This window comes from Taudactylus pleione, unplaced genomic scaffold, assembly GCF_031769625.1.
Source record: "Taudactylus pleione unplaced genomic scaffold, aTauple2 ptg000225l, whole genome shotgun sequence".
In the NCBI taxonomy this organism is placed as follows: domain Eukaryota; kingdom Metazoa; phylum Chordata; class Amphibia; order Anura; family Myobatrachidae; genus Taudactylus; species Taudactylus pleione.
In genome coordinates this window covers 706092-730314 of record NW_028284627.1, presented here as the reverse complement: position 1 = coordinate 730314, position 24223 = coordinate 706092, and the positions used below count along the sequence as shown (strand labels likewise).

General features: G+C 45.4%; 1 protein-coding gene across 1 annotated transcript in view; it reads right to left on the bottom strand.

The window, feature by feature from the left end:
• The window catches only part of VWF (von Willebrand factor), a 304519-nt gene that overhangs the window by 123874 nt on the left and 156422 nt on the right, over nucleotides 1-24223 (bottom strand). The window contains exons 28-31 of the mRNA XM_088478900.1: nucleotides 22315-23663; nucleotides 18835-18954; nucleotides 10678-10821; nucleotides 2825-2968 (exon numbers count right to left, since the gene is read on the bottom strand). Coding sequence (XP_088335026.1) covers nucleotides 2825-2968; nucleotides 10678-10821; nucleotides 18835-18954; nucleotides 22315-23663 — 1757 coding nt within the window. The remainder of the gene's footprint in view (nucleotides 1-2824; nucleotides 2969-10677; nucleotides 10822-18834; nucleotides 18955-22314; nucleotides 23664-24223) is intronic.

The window sequence follows — 24223 nt, the reverse complement described above, 5'->3', positions numbered from 1 at the left end:
AGCAGAATATCTGACATGGTGCACTGATTGGGTCAATATTTAAGTTGTTTATTGATCTCTGGGCCTAATTCAGACCCGCTCGCGAGCGCTGAGCGTTCGCAAGCGGGTCGATGTTGGCCAAGTGCGCACGACGGAGACGGCTCCGTCGTGCACATGTGCGAGACCCGAATAACGACGGCCAAGCCGTCGTTATGGGTCTCGCACCAAAGGGGGCGTGCTGTCGATGGTGAGTGACAGCACGCCCCCTTTGGTGGGCGTGCAGGGGGCGTGGCTGCCCAGACGGAGGCGTTCCCATGGGAAATATTATTTCAAATAACAGATAGTAAGAGTAATTAAAGTGTGAAAAAGAATTATTAGAAAAGTGCAATTAAAAAATCTCTTTCACAGCTGGTCACACTATATATGATTTTAGTACCGATTAATCCCTGTCTATATCAGACATAGGACCTGATTCAGACTTGCTTGCTAGGATGCGATCGCTCATTGCTGGACGATATTTGTGTTCTGCGCATGTGTAAGCATCACATTGCACGTGCGCGAACCACTGTGACAGATCAGGAAGCGTTCGCTCAGCATAGACAGCCCAGTTGAATGAGTGACAGGAGAGGCCATTTGTGGGTGGTAACAGGGTCAGGACACTAGAAACAGGGAGTGAAAGTATGAACGCAGGCGTGCGTGTGTGTTTCCAACATAGTTTCATAGGCGTGCATAACAGGGAGCGTCATTGTACACATCACCTGGTTGTTTTTCACACTGAAGGGATCACAGTGCTTGCAGCCAGGTATAGTCAACCTCAAGCACTGCGATCGCATCTGATGGTGCTCGATGTACCAATGTTTTCATGCAGTTCCTGGAGATGACGTGCGCGTCACTTCCTGGAGATGACAAGTGGGCGTCTTATGAATGGTGGATGGGCGTCTGCATGCACAAAGTGATCACTCGCCAAGACATAGTGGGCATGCTAGTGCCTTGCCGAGCGATCGCCTGCCTTGCTGGGCGTGCATTGGATTTGCATACGCTGGGAGCGAGCGATCGCATCTAATGAACGGGTCTGAATCAGGCCCATAATTCACTCCTGTAGGGTTCAAATAGCTGTTTGCTTTGATGTATTTCTCTGGTTATTTTAATTTCTTGTATATATTATATATCATTTATTCAGGCAGCTATTGGGATAGTGGGGGTCATTCAGACCCAGTTGCAAGCACCGATGTGCTCGCAACTGGGTCGATGGGTAGCCCTGCGCCCGCGCAGCGGCCGCACTGCGCATGCGCAAGCCCCGGAGCGAGAGAGAAACTCTTTAGCTCCGGAGCTTGCTACAAAACAGGCAGCTGTCGATGTTAATCGACAGCTCGCCCCGTTTTGTAGGCGGGCCGGGGGGGTGGTTTCCAAAACGCCTACAGTTTTGTGGGTGGCCGCACTGACATCAGCAGTGATGTCAGTTTGGAGCTTCCTGCTCGATCAGAGCAGGACGCTCCCTGGGGCTTGCGAGTGCCCAGACCCAACCTTAGGGTCTCGTCGCAAGCCCCGATGGTCTTGATCATCACGACCATCACCATGGTCGGTCGCTAGAGCTGTGGGTGGTAACCCACAGCTTAGCGATCGACCAAGAGGCGGCACTACAAGATGCAAGCGGCCGCCCTCATTCAGAGCGACCGCTTGCATCTAACAACCACCTCTGAATGAGGTCCAGTGTGTGGGTAATGATATTCTTATATAGCAATCATTATTCTGATAGGCGCATTTGATTTATGATGTTAATATTCTGTTTTTATTAGAATCTCCCACACTGCAGATATGGGTCCAAATCTTGTATTCACAGTATCTACTTGTACACAGATATGTTTCTTTTTTTATATAATCACACATTCCGCAACTGTATCTCTTTATATTTCCCTGTAGTTCGCCACTTTCATATAATTGAAGTTACGAAGTACACATGGCCCCGCGGCTTGTATTGCCTTTATTCGTGCCCTTCTCACACTGTCACACCCTATGGAGTAGGATCGGTATTTGTAAAATTATAACATTAGCTGCATATAGTGTTGCTGTGACCAGCAGCTATTCGGGAAACTCTTACTATCTGTCATTTTAAATAATATTTTGCCTCTACAGTATATCGAACACATTATTTAAAACAAAGTAAGTAATAAAGGTTATTAAATTTTAGATATTTGTTGACAGAGAACAATAAACAACTTAAATATTGACCCAATTAGTGCACTTTGACAAATACTCTGCTTTTTTCTATGTGACTGCTGAAACAGCAGGAAAATTAATTGGTTTTGACAGGCAAGATTGACAGGACATGAATGTCATCCATTTGGGCTATGGAGGATTATGATGCCTTTCACTAGTCATTACTGGACTTAAAGAGAAATACATGAACAAACATGCATCCAGCATCGGATCATGTGATGCGATGGTTAATTATCATTTGCATCCAAAGCTTTCAATGGTGGAACCATTGCGATGGGTCACGCATGCACGTGTGAAATTTGCACTTGTGCAAGAGAGACCCATGATAGTGCCACGGCCAGGCTGGTTCTTTAACAACTGTATGTTAGCAAGGAAAGACTATCGCTTCAACACCATTCGATGGCAAACATCGCAAAAGCTGGCATCATATGGAATAATCATTGCCATTGGAAAAACAAAAACAGTGATGGTTAGGAAACACTTCCTACTGATGTCTATCTCTACCCCATCTAGCGTGCTCGTGCCCCATTCTCATGTACATGCCGTCTGGATTGGGGACAGACAGCCAAAAGTTGGGTAGTATGTTTTAGAGGTTCCAAAAATATTAATTATAAATTATTATACTTACGGTTTGAGGCGGCAAAGCTGGCTGCATAATCCACTTGATCTGAAGACTTGTCTGCAACGATGATAACTACAGTCTTAGAGGAAAGGGGTCTTGCTCCGTGTATATCCAACATGGCACTGTGCACAGCAAACTGCAATGCGTCTCCTACAAGGATAAAAGAAAAAACATACAACTTAATATTATGTCTCTTTGATGGAAAACTGTCCCTATTAATCATAAAAGATCATGTGGATAATGGAACAGTAAAGGTACAAATACAGCCTACTACCATTACTACCACAATTTGTCTGCTAAATTATATCCTGGAGCACACTGAGGCTGATTGTCCCTATAATATAATTTCATTAATACTCGATTTTATTTATATGGCACCACAAGGTATCTGCAGCACTGTATAGTAGTTAATTCAACTGAACATCAGGTAGAGTGACTCAGTATGGCTAGGGAAAGCAGGTCATAAAAAATGTGCTTGGGGGAGGAGTACATCATCATTCAGTGAACCTGTACCCAACAAGTGGCTGGATCAGAGTTGCTGAAGTGGGGTGGGAGGCAGGTGAACAGAGGCACGGTGGTAACAGGGATAGTGCTACTAGTAGAGATCAGAGGAAGAGGACCTTGCCCATGAGGGCTTACAGTATAAGGGGAGGGGCTTAACCAGAAGGGTGACTTCAGAAAGAGAGTAGGCAGAAGACAGAGGGGTAGAGTACTGAGCTATTATGAGGGCTGATAAGCTTTTATGCAGAGGTGGAACTAAAGATATTATTGAATGTGTGGATACTGGAAGAGAGTTTGATAGGGAGAGGAAGTGACTTCCAGAGCAGTGGTGCAATAGACATGAAACCTTGAATGTGGGACGGTGGTCAGTGGAGGAGTGGAGAGTGTGGGAGGGAGTGTGAACAGAAATGAGGTTTGAGTTGTAATAGGGATTGACGTGACTAAGGGCTTTATATATGAGGGTGAGGAGTTTGAATTCTACTCTGAAGTGAAAGGGGAGCCAGTTGAATAGTTGGCCAGGAGTGTGATATGGGCAGCAACACTAAACATAGACTAGAGAGGTGCAAGGAAAGCCAGAAAGGGTAAGGTTGCAGTAGTCCAGGAGGGAAATCACAAATGCATGGATGAGTTTTTACGGAAAATGCTTTGATTTAGAGATGGCCGTCATTGGGGTGGCATCATATTGACACATATTGCCACCATATTAACCATAATTTTTTAACCATTTGGAGATTTAAACCACTAATAGTACAGTCATTCATATGCACAGAAGACCAAGCTGGTTTGTGCATACACAAAGGAGCAGTAACACTGAATCAGTGTTTCTCCCTGTGGTGTATTACATCACCACACATCGAAAGAACACACATTGGAAATCAGTATGCGATGGTGGCAACCACTGCATGCCTCCACCAAAATTCCACACTGCATCCTTACTCATCTGGCCTTCTTCTTCTCTATATCATGTGCTCATGAATAAAGAAGAGCAGACCATAGTGTAAAACGTTCCAGTTAATTCCAGCCAGAACTGAGATTCATACTTACAGTGGAGAGAGGTAGTGTACAATACTCACACAATGGTGAGGTAATCAAATGGTGAGGGCATCTTATTGACACATTTTTCCACCATATTAACCATAATCTTTGAACAAATTAACCATATTAACCATAATTTTTGAACAATGGCGAGGTAATCAAAGCATATAAAGGTTTTTTTTGCATATTCATCACTTCCCCCGCCACGTGAATTGGACATCAAACATTCACCTTAAAATACTGAGACATGTCTGATGAATGTTTAAGGTGAATGTTTGATGTCCACTTCTCACGGTGGGGGTAGTGGATGATTCTCGGATCTGGGTACTCTGGAAATATCACTTTTCTATTCTATCCTACTAAGAGCCGTATTCAATTTGAGCCCAGCCCAGACTTAACGCCGACTTCGCCTGTTTTGGATGCGGAAAAGTATCGCGCGCGTGCACGCTTTACCCCGTATTCAATTTGAAAGTATGCGTAAACGGGACCCGGCGATACTTTAACAAGCCGAAAGTACTGTCAGTTTTGGGGAAATCAGCCTGACACCCCCCAAATGATGCTCTGACATGGGGGTTCACTATGGTACCCCCCGATTTGGCTTGTTGAAGGTATTTGGTATTTTTAAATGGGCTCAATAGCTGCTAAATAGCAGTTTTGTATACCTGATGCAGAATAGTATTTAGGAGGTTTTTTTCCAGAAAACAAGTTATCCCAGCAAATTTGGGGTACTTGAAAATGGGGGCCAGCATATTTAAAAGTTGCTAAAGTGAAGTTGAAAAAATTGTGACAAATCCACCTGCCGCAAACACCTGCAATCAAAAAAACACTTGGGGCATACTTGGGGACCCCCCAGAGTCAAGTTCGCTAGTTTTTAAGTTTGTACCCCAACATTTTTTTTTTCGCCCCTTTTTCAAAGTACATTTTTGGGGTGTCCTTAAGTTTTTTTTTTAGTTTTTTTTACACAGATTACCTTTGGGAGACTGTCTGAAGGCTGTACGGGGTTCCCGCAACGTTGCACCCCAAAACCCCAATTCTGCACTTTTTTCCATCTGTCATTCATAGGCGATACTTTAACGCCTATTACATTGCTTTGACTTTCCGCCTAGGCGGAATGTCTTTGAAATTGAATACGGGGTAAAATCCAAAACAGGCGATAATGACGTCATCGGCGGTAACTTAACGCGGATCCGGACTTAACGCTTCAAATTGAATACGGGCCTAAGGGTGGTCAGAATTGACTGGAACGTATTACACTATGGACTGCCCTTTTCCCCTTTATTCATCATGAGCACATGACATAGAGGAGAAGGACAGACGAAAAAGAATCCAGTGTTTAATTTTGGCAGGATGCAAGAACCGTGTATATCAATTATGGACTAAGTATTATCTATGAACTTTTTCTTATGGTTTTATATTCATATGAAACTTGACTAAGAGCCAAGATCCGTTGTTTCTTTTATTAACCTGTTTTACTGAGGATTTGGTGATCCTCATTTCATGGGTGGCTGCTATAGTAACGGTTGCGCCTTGGGTCCAAATAATTGTTGTTCCTTTGGATGTGGGAAGTGAAGGAGAGGGTGGAGTCAAATATTACACAGATTCAGTGGACTTGGGGTGAGGATAGAGTTGTCAACAGATAGAAAAAGGAGGGGTGGTGAGGGGTCCTGCAAAGGGGAAATACAATAAGATTGGATTTGGACATGTTGAGTTTGAGAAAGCGTCATGGCATCCAGGCAGAGATAGCAGGAAGACTGTTGGAGACACATGAGAACACAAAGGCTGTAAGGTCATGGAAGAAGTGAATTTGAGTGTTATCAGCACAGAGGTGGTATTGGAGGCCAAAGGAGCTGATGAGATCTCTAAGCTAGGTGTCGTAGAAGAAGAAGAAAAGGAGGCCAAGAACAGACCTTGGGGGAAAACCAACAGGTAAAGGGAGAGAGGGAAAGGTGGAATCAGAGGAAACGACAGGGAAGTAAGAGGTCAACCATGACTCAGAAGCTGCCTGTAAATGTCTTCTCCTTACCACTTGAATGTTGTTTTAAATATATTGCTGTGCAAAAAAAAACTGATCTCGCATTGCTTACCAACCTGCCAAATTGGATACAGTAACAACAAAAATAAAATGTCATATGCGCTGCACCCTGAAGGTTTGCACAGTTATAAATAAACCTTAGTGAATGATACATATTATTTACAATATAATATTTCCACTCTATAGGCTGTATTCATTATGTTAATTATCGGGGTCCGAACCTCGATAATTAACATTCCTACTCGCTGCGAACTCCGGAGCAATTCAACATTACTCCGGCGCAGAGACAGCTGATCCGAAATTCAGCTGTCTCCCCGCGTTTTTTTTGGAGCAGTGAGCCAAGTGCACATGCCTCACCTACAGGTCACGCATGTGCACAAGAGTCCCGACATCTGGCGGAAGGTGTCTGACAGGCAAGGAGCAGGGTGAGCAGCGAGTGTGGGAGCGTTCGTCATCTGAAGAATGCGAATGCTCCTGCAGTCAAGCTCCAAAAATATTGTATTTTCGGAGCTTGATGAATTCTATCCCCATACTAGTGTATGAGGACAGCGGGCCATTCCGCCAGAGGAAGGTAAGTAGGAGATATCTATGATACTAGTATATGGGGACAGTGGGCCATTCCGCCAGAGGAAGGTAAGTAGGAGATATCTGTGATACTAGTGTATGGGGACAGTCATAGGCAAACGCAGGGGGGGTTTCTGTCTGCCTGGAAACCCCCCTCCCAAGCCCACACCATGACCACAATAGAAATAGTAATGTAATAGAATTTTACTAGTGCTGTATGTTCTTCACAGTATCACAAATTAAATAATTAGCACCACCTGTGGATCTTTTAGCATGTATCAGTCAGTAATAAATAACCTGTGCACCAACTAGGAGATCTGGAAAACATGCACTGTTAGGGATATGCTGCTACAGAGCCCAATATGTACATATACGTCCAGGGCAGTGCTAGGTTATTCTGCTGCTCCCCCAGACTCCCGGACTAGCTCTAATACTCTGGAATTGTGCCCACATCTAAAATAAAAACATTCAGCTCATGCAAGATGGCCCTACTGCCGCATATAATGGCTTATTGTGATCGCAGGTCCTGTATATGCTGGAATTATGACACACAATATACTTTGTATGATGCATTTTAAAGATGGTTAAGTGATAATTATACCCTCTTCATGGACAGGCCACACTCACTCTAAAATCAAGCAATTGGAAACCCCCCTCTAGAAATCCTGCATTTGCCACTGGGGACAGTGGCCATTCCGCCAGGGGAAGGTAAGTAGGAGATATCTGTGATACTAGTGTATGGGGACAGTGGGCCATTCCACCAGAGGAAGGTAAGTAGGAGATGTCTGTGATACTAGTTTATGGGGACAGCGGGCCATTCCGCAGGAGGGGGGTAAGTAGGGGATATCTGTGATACTAGTGTATGGGGACAGTGGGCCATTCCGCCAGAGAAAGGTAAGCAGGAGATATCTGTGATACTAGTGTATGGGACGTAGTTGGTTGGGGTGGACTGCGCACATCTGTGATGTGGTCTGATTGGAGGAGATGTGGAGGTGATATCAGGTGAGGTGGGGAGAGATAGAGAGGGGGGGAGGGTTTAGGTGAGGTGGGTGTGGGAGGTGGGGTGACAGGGTGGGGGGGAGGTTGGATGGCATTTGGGAGAGTGGGAGGATGGGTGGGAGAGTGGGTATGTTATAGGTGTGTGGGGAGGGTGGCGTGAAGTGCTGCACCTTCTTACAGGAGTACCGGGTCCTGATATTGGTAGAATTAGTAGTAGTAGGTTGGGTGCACTCTTCTTATGGATGCTGGGTGAGTGGGTTAGTGGGTGGGGGTGGTGTCTGTGTGAGGAGGTGGTGCTATGCAGTGTGGTGTGTAGTGTGTGTGTGGTCGCTGGGGAGAAGGGGGTGGAAGGGAGAGGGAGAATGGGAGGGAGGGGAGAGTGGGTGTGTGTTGTGATGGGTGTGGTGTGGTGGGAGATGGAAGAATACACTGGGTCGATGATGACGGTGACAAATATATTTATTGATAGGTATCGTATTTAAATAAGTAGAGGATATAAGTTCTTAAGGTTGGAGGCACAGTGCTCCTTGGAGATTGTAACGTCTTTGAATTGTTTGTGGTTGCCCAAACGGTGGTGGAGTGGATGACAGGGCGATGTCCACAGTTGGGGAGTAGGGATAACCCTTTCAGGGGGCTCCTAGACATGCAGTCCTACTACTGCATGTTCCCCTGCTGGACCTATGGTCGACAGACTTATGAACTGGGATACCCTGGTTGTGGTGTTTGGGGGTACTCCCAGTAGGCTGCGTCCCGCACTGGTGAGGAGGGTGGATGCTTACCTACCGGCAGGTGCCCAAAGTCCGTGGCAGGGAGCGGCTCTCTCAATGTCCAGTTGGTGCCGAGGTGAGTATCCGCTCACGAGGTGGTGGCTCATGCAGTATATGCAATGCAGGGGATGTCTCCTGTATGCTGCGCGCGGTTGCACTGGTGGCACGTGCGGCGCGGACAGCGTGGGATCGTGGGTCCCTGTGGCGTCGGTGTGTTGCCAGCTGCTCATGCTTGGACTTGACACACCAAGCCTGGTGGGGAGTGGGCACACGGAGAGGTGTCAGATCTGCGCACTGGATGGAATAGCGGAGGCACAGCCGTTGTGTGGATGGTAGGTGTCCGGTGTGTGTGCCGCTGATGTCGCTGGCGGGCGGCCCAGAAAGGCATTTTAAAAGGAAATCTGTTCGGCACATGGCTCTTCTGACCATCCAGCAGTGATGTAGCATTCTTTGACCACCGACATCGCATGCCGATTTTGCGCCCCAGAATTCCATAAGTGGCATTCTGTATTTATTAGATTAATCGAGTACATCGACCAGGGTATGAACTGCTCGCTATTCTTGTGGTCGGTTTTTGCTACCACTATTTTGCGAGCAGTTCTGGCTATAAAAGAACCCAGTGATGTGGGCAATGACGCTGCTGTTTTAAATATGCACACCCATAAAACGCCCGTTTTGATCTTTAAGCACGCCTGCGATAGGATCTCCACCCCCCGTTTTCAAGCACCTTCCCCTGTTACCACCCACATACGCCTCATTCTGTCACTCAAATTATCAGGCATTCGCTATTTTGCGAGCACATGAATTTCGGCCGCACTGAGTGGTTCGCGCATGCGTATAACGATCCGTACGCATGCGCAGTTGGGCAAACATCGCTCGGAGCGAACGAGCAGCCACTTGCGTCCGGCTCTGAATCAGGGCCTATAACTCCTTATCAATATGAGGGAAATTATAGCCTAATTATAACCTATTATTAATTTACTCCAGACTTTATAAATGGGCACTGACCCATCCAATACCCCAAACATAAGCTCTTTGCATCCCTGATATAACTATTGTAGTACATGTTATTTTTTTGTTTCATTATAGAAAATTGAAAGTAACATTGTGGGGTCTATTACTCTATTTACTAAGTTGTGTTAGGATATAAAGTGAACGCTGATAAGGTAGCAGCCATTTTTCATACACAGCCTGTGACATGACAGTTAGGAGCTGATTGGCTGGTACCTTATCACCGTTCACTTTATCTCCTAACACAGCTTAGTAAATAGAACCCTGTAACTTCATTGATTAGGGAAATGGTGCCTACAATTTTCTTTATGGGCTGCTATGATATGTTATATCATGTTACATGATTCAGGGTTAGCAAGGATGAAAAAGTACAAGTTCCACATTGTCCCTTTCCTGTGTTCCAATTTTATGCAACAAGCATAAATGAACGCAGTGCGTCATGGTCGTACCTACTACTTCTTGAGCACAAAGGTGCAAAAATCAACTAGTGAACAAAACCTACAGATGTGTCCTCTTACATCTTTTCTGCTCGCACTGCAAACGTGTGCACGCATCACGCCTTGCGATCAGCCGTGGCTGTGCTCACCACGGTACGCCATGCCACGCACTGCATTTGCACCATGCAATCCTATGGAGTCTCGAGTGCAAATGCAGCGTGTTTACCTGTTTGCAGGCGCGCGACTCGCGCCATGAGTGGCGCAATTTGCCTCACAGGCGGCAAAGATGCAAGAAGACATATCTGTACTACCCTTCATGCAAGGATGTGTCTTTGTTCCACAGGTCAGACACTCATGTTGTAGGTACCACCATGGATACTTCCAGACATGACAAGTGGGACCAATAACCCAGTCAAGTATATGTGTGTATGTACTGTATATACTCCCATGTATTTTATATTTGTGATTTAGCTGATTTCTAGATTACACAAGCCGATATTATACATTACTTACCAATTTTTCCTGGTCCTTCTCCCAAATTCTCTATAGTGTCTATTGCCTTTATAAGACTTTTCTTATCTTGAGGGTCTTTCCATGCAATATCCATTGTAGTTGTCCAACTATACTGAAGGACCGCCACTTGTGTCAGGTCAGAACCTTTAAAAAAAAACACACGTCGGTGATTAAGTCCTGTTTACAGTACTATAAAAGCACATTGGTCAGTGACTTAATAACCTAAACATAAGCTACAGTATGCCAGGGTGATTAGATTTGATGGTGTTACCCAAGATTTGAAATTGGCAAAGGTACAACTACCTGTATATAACATTTAGGATCATCTGAAAGTTCACAGCAGTATACATTATTTCAGGGGATGAATGTATTGTTCTTGCAGTAAGCAGAAGCCAGAGGTGCCAAGATAAGGCAGTGGTGGGTGCAGAATACCCAGGTCTGGGCCTATCTGGCGGTGAAGCCTGCCAGGGAGGCTTAACTACACCCCCAACATGGCAAGGTCATGCCCATTTGGTGTTTACAATTGTTTATCCTTCAAAGAGGGCCCTTATATTCACAAAGGATCAGCATATAATGATAACAAAACTTGTGGGAGGGCTCAACGTTACCTCTCCACCCACCTGTGTCCCTACTCTGCTCTCCGAAGACCAGAGTGGGGGCCACTTCACAGCATGCTAGGCCATCCTCAGCAGAGGCCCCCACTCTTCTGAACATGAATTTGCATGGCGCGTGTGCACTAAAGCCCACTGAACCTTCTGAGAGCAGAAAGGTTCAGAGGGCTTTAGTGATGGCAACCTGGCATTGCAGGGCCCCCCTCACCTTTAGGCCCTGCAATGCAGATTGGTAGTTTTGCGTCTGGATGTGAGGTTCCTGTCAGACTTCAGGAAATTGTGGTGTGAAACACACCTCTATATGAAATAAAGCTCATATAATTGAAAATACACTTTCTTCACATGACACAATAATATTCTTTTTGCTTTTTTATTTGTACCAATTGAAATGTCTAATATTTTATTTAATATATCATAGCTTTGTTTGAGTTTAAGAAATATAATTAAGAAAAATAATGTATAACATCTATAACTTTTACATTATTGTTAGTCATGCATACTGTGGAGGAGGCAGCCATTTTGTGTACATAAAATGTCTGTATGTTGTTTTAGCTTAGTACTTGCTCTGGTCCCTTGGGAACTGATAGGCTGCATTCTAAAGAATATTATTAACTTCAAAGATAGCTGCCTCCACTGTTGTTGACAACACTGAGGCACTTCGTGTCTCACCTGTTTTGGAGATAAAATAATATTCAGGCATTTTGTGTCTCAGTAATGGCACTGACACTTATAAATTGAGATAACAAGAGATATGGTAAGAACTTACCTTTGTTATCTCTGTTTCTACGAAGTCCATAGGGTCCACAGGGTTGACCTTGGGGTATAGCTGGATCTGGATCCACGGGCACCGCGCAGTTAAAGCTTTAGCTGCTCTAAGGATGCACTTGGGTCCATCCTCCTCTATACCCCGCCCCCGAGCCACAGGCACCTCAGTTGGTAAGCAGCCAAGGCCGGAGGAGGAGACTAAACAGAGAAAAGGAAGACTGGAACACACAAGAAACCATACTCACAGAAATGGGAGACGGAAAACTGGTGACCAGCCACACAGCCAATATGCAGCCAGGTGCGTCAGGGCGGGCACCCTGTGGACCCTATGGACTTCGTAGAAACAGAGATAACAAAGGTAAGTTCTTACCATATCTCTTGTTTTCTACTTCAGGGTCCATAGGGGGTCCACAGGGTTTACCTTGGGGATGTCCCAAAGCAGTTCAACTAAGGGCGGGGACGCTCCTGTGCAGAAAGGAGAATCCTGCACCTGAAGGATACATCCTGAGAGGCGAAGGTGTCAAATGCATAGAACCACAAAAATGTCTGAATGGAAGACCAGGTGGCCACCTTACACAGCTGAATGGCAGAGGCGCCACGGCTAGCAGCCCAAGAAGGACCCACAGACCGAGTGGAATGAGCCTTAACAAAGGCTGGAACAGGGAAACCTTCCTGTGTATAAGCCTCACAAATAACAGAACTAAGCCAACAGGCTAAAGTGTTTTTGTTGGCAGGCCAACCCCTCTTGTGAAAACCGAAGAGGACAAACAACGAATCAGACCTCCTAATGGAACCCGTCCGGTCCACATAAACTCTGAGAGCCCGGACAACATCTAAGGAAACCTCTCCAGCCGAAAGATCAGGTGACTGAAAAGCTGGAACAACAATTTTCTGATTAATATGGAATTTGCGAAGCACTGCTCTGTCCTGGTGAAAAACCAGAAAAGGAGGGCGACACGAAAGTGCCCCCAATTCTGACACCCTCCTGGCTGAAGCAATTGCCAGGAGGAACACAGTCTTGAACGTTAGTCACTTGAGCTCCACAGACTCCAAAGGCTCAAAAGGAGGACCCTGCAGGGCCCGAAGAACCACCGCCAAATCCCACGGGGCCACAGGAGGCACAAAGGGTGGCTGGAGTCTTAGAACACCCTGGAAAAAGGTGTGCACATCCGGTAAAGTAGCAATCCTGCGTTGAAACCAAACCGACAAAGCAGACACATGCACCTTCAGTGAGGAAAGACGTAATCCTAAGTCCAGACCCGACTAAAGAAAAGCCAGAATCCTCGAAACCCTGAACACTTGGGGATCATAGTTTCTGGACTCGCACCACTGAAAGTAAGTGTGCCACACTCTGTGGTAAATCCGTGCGGAAGCAGGCTTGCGTGCCCTCAGCATGGTGGTAATAACGGAGCTAGAAAAGCCCCAGGAACTTAGACGGCTGTCTCAAGAGCCACGCCGTCAAAGACAGTCGACCCAGATCCGGGTGAAGGCAGGGCCCTTGAGACAACAGGTCCCGCCGCTGAGGTAGAAGGTACGGAACGTCGATGGACAGGCTCCGCAGATCGGAGTACCATGGACGTCTTGGCCACGCTGGGGCCACCAGTACCAGAGTGCCTCCGTCCTGTTTGAACTTGCGCAGGGCCCGAGGTAGCAGAGATATCGGAGGGAACAGATATGCCAGCTGAATTGTTCATTTTACCGACAGAGCGTCCACCAGGCTGGCACCAGCGTCCCTTGTCCTTGACCCGTACACGGGCAACTTGTAATTGTGACGAGAGGCCATCAGGTCCAGCTCCGGCAGCCCCTATTTGTCCACGAGTAGTTGGAATACCTCTGGATGAAGCGACCATTCCCCGGGATGGCGTCGTAATGACTGAGGAAGTCCGCTTCCCAATTGAGGACTCCGGGGATGAAGACTGCCAAGATCGCTGGAAGGTAGCACTCCGCCCAAGTTAGGATGTGAGACACCTCCACCATCGTAGCCCTGCTGCGAGTTCCTCCCTGGTGATTGATGTACGCCACCGCGGTGGCGTTGTCGGATTGCACCTGTACTGCCCTTCCTTTAAGAGCGGTGCCGGACGACTGTAGAGCCCTGTACACGGCTCTCAGTTCCAGAATATTGATGGGAAGAGCCGCTTCCTCCGCTGTCCAGCGGCCCTGAAGTGAAAATGAGACTGTCACCGCCCCCCAACCCCGGAGACTGGCATCCGTCATGAGCAGAACCCAGTCCGGGATCCAAAAGGGGTGCCCTTAGAGGAGATGGGCTGTCTGCAGCCACCAAACCAGGGACAGCCGTTCCTCCGGAGACAACACCAGCATCTGAGACCAGATCCTGTGTGGTAACCCGTTCCATTCCGATAGAATCAGCCTCTGCAGGGGCCTGGAATGGAACTGGGCAAATTCCACCATGTCGAATGCCGACACCATGGACCCCAGAACTCTCATTGCCGAGTGTACTGACACTCTGCCACTGCTCAGGCAACTGTGTATCCGTAGCTGTAGTGAGGAGACCTTTTCCGGAGTCAAAAAGATCCGTTGCTGACGAGAGTCTAACAGGGCCCCCAAATGAACCATCCGCTGTGATGGAATCAGGGAGGACTTTCTCCAGTTTGTCAACCACCCGTGCACTTGCAGACAAACGATTGTCAGGTGGAGATGTTGAAGCAGTACCTCCGGGGAGCTCGCCAGCAAGAGGAGGTCGTCCTGATATGGTAACAACCGTACACCTTGGCTCCGAAGGTGGGCAGCCATAACTGCCATCACCTTGGTGAACACCCTCGGTGCTGTGGAGAGGCCAAAGGGTAGAGCCCTGAACTGGTAGTGATGGTGTAGTATAGCGAACCGCAGATACCGCTGATGTGAAGCCACTACAGGCACATGGAGGTAGGCATCCTGGATATCCAGGGAGACCATGTAATCCCCCGGTACCATCGCCAGAATGATGGAACACAAAGTTTCCATCCTGAACTTGGGAACTCTGAGAAACTTGTTCAGAGACTTCAAATTGAGGATGGGACGATGGGAGCCATTGGGTTTCTGCACCAGAAACAGCGTAGAGTAGTACCCCTTCCCACGTTGAGGCTGTGGCACGGGTACAATGACCCCTGCAGTCAGCAAGGACTCTATAGCTACCTGAATCTGCAAAGCCTTGGTTTTGTCCTGAGAAGGACTCATGCAGAAAAACTGATGGGGCGGTCTATGACGAAAAGACAGGGCGTACCCCTAGGAGACCACTTCTTGAACCCATGCATCTGTGGTGATACTGAGCCAGCACTGGGTGAATTGAAGAAGTCGGCCTGCCACTCTGGGGTCCCCCAGAGGGAGGCCCGTCCCATCAGGCGGACGGCTTATCTTCCTGTTTGGAAGAAGGGCGCCTAGCACTCCAGGCTTGCTTTTTGGGTTTAGAGGTGGTCTTAGCCGCCGACTGCCTCGGGAAGGATTGACCTTTTGCCTTACCCTGAACCCGAAAGAAACGAAAGGCCGAGCTCCGGACCTTGGCAGGTATTGCAGCTGAAGGGAGGAAAGCTGACTTGGATTTAGCCAGGGTATCCACTATTTTGTCCAAGTCCGGACCAAATAGCAATTCTCCATTAAAGGGTAAGGCCTCCAGGCCTTTCTTTGAATCAGCATCCGCTCTCCAGGACCTCAGCCATAAGGATCGGCGGGCAGACACTGCTGCAGCCGATACTCGAGAGGTCAGCAGACTAGCATCCAAAGAAGCTTCTCCAATGTAGGAAGCAGCGTCTCTCATCTGTCCTAACAATGCTCTCTGGACATCTGGAGCATCATCCTCTAATGCGTTGGCCCAACCCTCAATGGCCTTGGCCACCCAGGAGATGGCCATGGACAGGCGGGCCACCGCCCCTGAGAGAGATTAAATGGACTTTAAGCAAGTCTCAACTTTTCTGTCCGTGGGATCCTTCAGCGAGGATATAGATAGTAATGGCAGAGTAGCGCTCCTGATTAATCGGGTGACATGGGAATCCACCGCCGGTGGAGTTTCCCATTATTTACAGTGTGCCTCAGGAAAAGGATAATTAGCAGCCAACCGCTTCTGAGACAAGAATCTCTTACTGGGTGCCTGCCAAGCCACCGCCATATAATCCGTCAATTGATCAGACAGGGGAAACACCGCAGAAGCCACCTTAGCCTTTTTTAAACTAGGATACTTCGACTTAGGAGCTGGTGCTTCGTCCTCTATTAGCAGAATGGCTCGCACCGCCCTAACCAATGCCCGTACATTAATGGACGACTTGGTATCTACCTCCTGGACCGAGGTGCCCGTGTCAGTGTCGTCATGTACCTCCCCATCATCCGAGGACCCATCAGTGTCCGATAAATGCGCCGCCTGCACCATTAGTGTGCATTTTGACGCCCTTGAAGGCATGTCACTCTGCAACATCGACTGAGAAGCTGAAGATGCAGCCGCCAAATTTTGGACTGAGCTAGAGAGCACATACCCCAGGGTGGTGGAGCCGCCACAGGGTCCTGAAAAGGCACCACAGACTGCTGCGTCACAGGGGTAGGCTGTATATACATAGGTAACCCCCCATAAGGACCAACAGACTGAGACCCAGGGGGACTCTGCAATACTTGCGGGACACCCGGGGAATGGGGGATGGCAGGCTGGGGCAATGCCGTAGTAGGGACAGCAGTCGGGACCGACAGACGGTCTGCGATAGACACCAGCACCTGAGAAAACATCGCCCATGGTGGTTCCTGCGCCATAGGGGGTTTTGATGGACCAGGGACCACCTGGCACCGTCCACACAGGCCATCCTGTGATAAATCCTCCCTATCCACTCCTGCAGAACAGCGTCTGCAGGAGACCAACACCGGAGCCATGGAGTGCTCAATCTCCTCTTCAGACATGACAGAATATATTATTTACATAAATATATATATGGCAATAGAGCAGAATCAAGTGCACTCACCAGTGTGCTGAACAACAGCCCACAATATGGCACTGTGTAGCCCACAACTGTATGTGACGGACCTCACAAATACGTGATTTATATAAGTGAGGTCTGTAGAAACACCCCTCCCCCACACACCTGCAGGGCTTGTCGGAGAAGAAAAGGGATAGGTATAGGCTGACAATAAGTAGAAATAAGCACAGGCAGGCAGCACTAGCAAAAGTCACATACCATGCAGAAAGATATACTCACTGCACCTTTCCACTACAATCAACCGCCCAGATTCAGTGTCTGGGAGGGCTATAGTGCTGTGTACGCTGTCCTAAAACAGGGGAGAGGTACACAGGGGGACCGGTCCGCATGCTCCCTGAGAGATCTGCGCTGCCACTCAGAGAAAATGGCCGCCAGAGACATCAGAGGAGGAGTGGCCGAGGAATCTGCAGCTCAGCGATGCCAGACTGTGTGCTGAAAGGCGCGCTGAGCTGAGGGGAGGAGCCACTAAACAGGGAAGGCTTCCTCCCCTGGCTAGCAATTAACCCCCGGGTTGCCGGCTTCCCACTAGCCGCAAATGTAACCCTGGTGGTCTAGTGGTCTGACAGGGTAGGCCTCAGAGGAGGGGGAGCCCGCCGCCACAGCTGGCAACCCCCGGTCTGTCCCCACGAACCGGGGGACAACGGACTGCATTTAAAAAGGCACCCGCGAGCCGCCGCTAACCAGCGACACGCGGCTTACCTTTTTCTCCCCGGTGTCTCCGGCAGCAGTCCAGGGAGGTCCCCAGAGTCCGGCTAGTACAGACTTTGGTCTCCCGCCGCGATCCCCAGTGCAGTACTGGCGTCGCGGCACCAGCGGAGAGTAGGAGCGGCAGCGTTGATGTCTGTATAGACAGTCCGTCGCTGCCGCTCTGAAGAGCCAAGTCCAACACAAAAAATTAATTAACTGACTCTTAAAAAAAAAAAGCTTTTGGGGGGCTGCTCCTGCAGCCCCCCCGCAGGGTGACCCGACTCCGGCCGGGCACCAACTAAACTGAGGTGCCTGTGGCTCGGGGGCGGGGTATAGAGGAGGACAGACCCAAGTGCATCCTGGGAGCAGCTAAAGCTTTAACTGCGTGGTGCCCGTGGATCCAGATCCAGCTATACCCTAAGGTCAACCCTGTGGACCCCCTATGGACCCTGAAGTAGAAATTGCATTATCATGAATATTGCTTTAGCTTGACAAATGTCCATAGGCATTTGATATTTGTTCTTCATAAAGTACACAAGGGCAGTATAATAGCATTGTGTAGGAGCGCAAATGATTGCTCATCAGTACTATCACTTCTTTACAATCAATATTTTTGGTAAGTATATAGTAGTTTACGCATAAAAGGTCAGCTGGAAGGAGGCTTAGATCATACTTGTGTAAAAGTATGTGAAGTGCACTACCTAGTAATACCCCCGGGTCCTCTTCTTCCCTGTTGTGACCGACATCAGTTAAACCACAGCTAAAATCCAGTTGCTGCTCGGTGTAAAAGGGTTAACCCGGGTGCCGAAAAGGGTTGGATCCGGGTTGTGGGGCAGTGTAAATGGGTGTCCCAGGTCATACAACCCAAGTCCTGTTAACTGCATACAGACTGAGTGCCGCATTCTGGATGCTTGAAGATGATGTCATCTCCAAGTGCCAGCTGAGGGAAGGCCCGGCAGCATCCTGGGTCCAGCCTGCGGTGTGATTGGTTTTCAAGCTGCAGTGACCCAGCTTGAAACCCCTGTTCAGTGACCTGGGCTGGATCCGGGGTGTTAGTGTAAAAAGGGTACAATTGATATCCGCTGAGAAGCTGCACAATATATTTATTATGTAAGCCTACATATTGATAATGGTACCACTCTTACCGATATTCGCAATTTTAATAAAATTCTTTACAAAAGTTTTCATTAATTCAAACTCTGCTGGCCTGGTGTTCGAACTGCCGTCCAGTATGAACATCACGTCCATTGGTGTCAGACATGGCACTGAAAAACAATACAAACAGTACGAAAATATAATGTAAAGCACATAAAAATAAGCATAAACAGATATTACAGAGCTCTCTATAATGTATTTCCCATGTCAGTGGTTCTCAATCCCAGTCCTAAAGTACCACCAGCAGGTCATGTTTTGTGGAATTCTTTAATCATGCACAGGTGAGTTAATCTATTTTGCTGGGGCAGTAATTATCCCACCTGATTCCACAGACAGAAATCCTGAAAACATGGCCTGATGGGGAAAATGTGGGAGTTGAGCTTGGGAACCACTGTCCTAGGTTATGCCAGATAGCTACTTATGAATTAAAATTCTGGGTGTAATTATAGTAATGCTCACCAAGCAAACTGTTATATACCAAGTGGCATCAGTGCTTTTTGTGGTGGTACTCAGGGGCATTCAGAGCCACCATTATTTTTTGGTCTAATTTTTAATTCTTAAGCTGCATACACACACAACGATTTAGTAAATGAATGATTTTAGTAAACGATTTTCGTTTATTTTTTCATGGGATTAATGAACGAAAATTGTTTGAACTACAAACGATTTTTGCATATTCCCTTACTGAAAATCGTTGGGTTCGTCAGTCTGACTGAACTACAAACTACAAACGTGAACGCGCATGAACGATAATCGTTCATCATTTTATCTCAGAAAGTGAACGATTTTTTCAACGATCGAACGATAAACTATATCGTTATCGATAATTGATCAAAAAATCGTGTGTGTATGCATCTTTATAAATAGTTCCAGAAACAAGAATAAATTTGTAAAAACACTACAGAAATTAATAAAATTAGTATCTGCATACTTATCCAGATGGTGGACATAAATCATGTACAGGTTGAGTCTCCCATATCCAAATATTCCGAAATACGGAATATTCCGAAATACGGTATAAATTTTGGCATGACTGAGATAATGAAACCTTTGATTTTTGATGGTTAAATGTACACAAACTTTGTCTAAGGCACAAATTATTAAAAATAGTGTATAAAATTACCTTCAGGCTGTGTGTATAAGGTGTATATGAAACATAAATGAATTTAATTTCTGTACACAAACTTTGCTTGAGCCACAAAATTATTGAAAATATTGTATAAAATTACCTGCAGGCTATGTGTATAAGGTGTATATAATACATAAATACATTCTGTGTGTATAATGGGGTCCCATTCTCAAGATATTTCATTATGATATGCAAATTTTCCAAAATATGGAATATTCCGTTATCCAAAATGCCCCTGGTCCCAAGCATTTTGGATATGGGAGACTCAACCTGTATCAGCTTGTAACTTTTGGCACCAGTACCTTTTTTTCTGAGTGACAGCACCTTTTCTCATAGAAAAAAGTGCTGGGTATTAGGCAGCTAGATGGATATTATCACAGTGTGTGTGTGTGTCCCAACACAGACAGCTCCTACTAAATGATACTAATACTGTACCAAAAACTTTAACCATTTATTTTAAATCTCCACCTAAGCACAACATATGCAAAAATCTCTTGCTTGCAGTGCAGATCCTGCATTGATCAATAACTTAGGATGTGAAACAGACCTTCATATATTGCAGCATAAAGTGAACAACTGCTAAGTTGTTATTTGTTTATTCATTAGATCGGTCCTGACTTTCAAAGAAATACAAATGCAATATTGTAAACCCTTCTGTAGCTCAACATAGGAACAAATGGCCGGGAGCAATAATGAAGTAAAAAGCAATACAAAGTGTATTGTTCTGTAATAGTTGCTCAGGGGAAATATGGAGTAGTAAACAAATCTTAAAAAAAGATTTTGAAAGTAATTTTCTATTTATAAAAAAAAATTACAATTTAATGTAATTTTAACTGCATGCTACTAAGGTAAAATAGAAGTGTTTTTTTTTTTTATTAACAGCAAAGATGAGTAGTAATAAGTAAAAAAAAGTTACATAACTAAAAAGTTATTTTTGTAATAATAATAATAATAATAATAATAATAATAATAATAATAACACAGTTTTAAAATAATTTTACCAACATTTAAGTTGAAATGTTTTATAATATGGTACAATGTTTGTAATGCCAAATACAAATACAGGTAATTTTGATAGGCATATAAGATAACTAAAAAAAATAAATAAGATGGGTTCACAGTAGAAAATGTTGTGAGAAGTTTCTGTCTAACCATTAGTCATGTAAAAATATTATAGGTTTGGAAATCTATGAGCAAGATATTATCTGAAAATTAAGAAACTCTAACTTAAAGAAAAATATGTATATAAAAAAAAAATTTGATGCATAAAAAGATACCTCCAAACGAGGTAACTGCATGAAGGCAAAAGGTTATTTGCATAATACAATGTTTCAGATCACAAAGATCCTCTGTCTGGATAGAGAATCTTTGTAATTCATATCTATGTGTTATGCAAACAACCTTTTGAGTTTATGAAGTTACTTTGTTTGGAGTCCCGCTCTTTATGCATCAGCTGCCTATATTTGTCCTGGCACCCATACAGAAATGTTGTTGAATGTACTTGGGAGTACCCACTTTTATAAGATATAGGGGTACATGTACTAAGTCTTGGAAAGAACTAAGGTGAAGAGAGATAAAGGGGTCTATTTACTAAGCCTTGAATGGAGATAAAGTGGACAGAGATAAAGTACCAACCAATCAGCTCCTAAGTGTCATTTTTCAGCCGGGGCATGTAAAGTGGAAGTTAGGAGCTGAGCTGATTGGTTGGCACTTTATCTCTCTCCAAGGCTTATACATCCCCCCATAGACAGATAGATAGCTAGACAGACAGACAGACAGAAACAGATAAGCCGGTTACACACTAGACGATGTGTGTAACCAGCGACACCAGAGACTACGGCATGATATATCAGGCGGCCCGTGCACACTGCATGATCTGGTGTATGACCACCCGATATGTCGTTCCCCTGCTGCATACAGAAGCATGGAATCTTCAGAATGGCCTGGAGATGTGACGAACGACACGCGGGAACGCGCAATAGTGTGTACACACTGGATGGTGTGGACGATTTATCATTCAGATTTGCCTCAAAGTGACAAATCGTCTAATATATTTTCTAGTGTGTACCCAGCTTTAGACAGACAGACAGACAGACAGACAGATACACACATGGGTAACTTTGACAAGGAATATTGCCCCCCTCAGCTCTGGCCCCATAACCTCTTGCACCTATGGTAGTTACGCCCATGGATTGGTAGATAGATAGATAGATAGATAGATAGATAGATAGATAGATAGATAGATAGATAGATAGATAGATAGATCCTTATATTATAAATGTTGCTTTTTATAGACTAATACAATCATAGAACAATAAAGAGAAGCAAAATAGAACTATACCTTCATGAATGGGAGAATAGATTGGGGTTCTGATTGTTGGTGTCCAAATATCTGTAGAACAACACCTGTTGATCACTTCCTCTGTTATATTTATAATCTGGTTATAATTATTAAGAACTATCCCATTGTTGAAGATATCAAGCTCAGGTATGTGGCCGACTGTTATAGGAACAACATTAATTTCATTCAGTGTCTCTCTTGTTTCTCTTGTTATTTTGTCACTCGGCGGATTGGATTGCACCATGTACACCAGCTTTGGAACTTGGTATGTGTTTGGGAATGTGTTCTGGGTGATGTAGTTCAGGACTGTTCCAGTGTTGGTAGAATTGCCACCCCTATAAATGGTTTCTCTGATCTTCTGAATAATATACTGTTTGGTTTGTGGCTCTGTAAACGTGTATTCCACAGTTACCGTGAAGGAATACTGGATGATGGTGATGTGAATGGCTTCTTCACCTATATCCATCCTCTGGATGACGTTTTCAAGAAACCTCAGAATCTTAGTAAAATTTTCCTTTCCAACTTTGTCAGAGCTTTCAATTAAGAAAACAATATACTTTATGGTAGAAGGAGAGACCTTGGTGGAGTTGTCTGCAGATTTTAACCCAGGGGTAGGGGAAATTCTGATTGCAGCCTTGGTTGGTTCTGGTACTAAGCCACACAAGTAATCGATGATCTCATCTCTGTAGGAAGGTAACTCATTTACATTGGAAACAAAGAATGGTTTGTTCAAAGATGATTTACTCTGAATCAATTTTATATCACTCATGCTGAAGTGAGGACCTAGTGCGACAGGAATCACATTGATTTTACGTTCCGTCACGCGGCTCATTATACTGGATATGCTCTTTTCATATTTGCTGGCTGTTAACAACATGATCATTTTTGGTGCATTGTCCCTTGGAGCCTCAGAAAATACATAATGGGAGGTGAATTTAAGAGCTTCAAAAGTAGATGCATATGAGCTGCCATAGTATTTCATACTTTTGACCTGAGCAACAAGTTCTGAGAGTTTCTTCCTCTCCTTAAGTCCAAATAGTTTGAGGGTGCGTATGTTATAGTACTGGACAACAGACACGCGGATTCTTCTTTGGGAGATACGGATTTTTTCCATGATACTGGCAACAAAATCTTTCACGGTTTCAAACTCGGTTTCTGAAAGTTTTGAGGAACCGTCCACCAAGAAGACCAGGTCCATGGCTTTCTCACAGGTGTATGTCCCAGGTAGCACTGTAGGTTCCTCCTCCTCCTCTTCAGTGGTGGGTTCCAAAGGTGGCGGTGGTGGTGGTGGTGTCGCATTTGTATGCTTGGCGCAAGAAATACATTGCAGAATTTGTTCTTCACAATGGCTAGAAAAAAACATATTACATTCAGAAGATGTGTGATCTGATGGCAATTATTGTAGAATTTTTACAGGTGTTACATAATAACCCTAACCGTCGGGGTAACACATATAATACGCCAAAAAATAGATAAATTACAAGTAGAATTTAAAATACATGCATCGTGGTGGCAGCCATTTTGCATGCTAAATGGCTGCCAGGAGAAGGCAGCCTATTGGTTCCTCAGGATCCAGGGACGACACCGAGGCACGAAGGGCAATTCATAGAGGTCATTTTTAGATGGGATCAACTAGTATGCTGTATACATCATGAATGAATCGTCATACAAGAAATGGGAATGTGATAAAGACATACAACACCCAAATTAATTACCATAGCCACACCTACCAATGTGCATAGCCCCTCCTACAGACCTGCATGCCTAAAAAAAATTATCTTATCTATTAACATCAGGAGAAAGATGTCCAGGACAGCGGAAATCTCAGTGTAATTAAGGTACACAGTATGTGGCTTTCAGACCTGCAAAGTGTCTTGGGCATGTTGTATATTTATGTGAGAACACAACT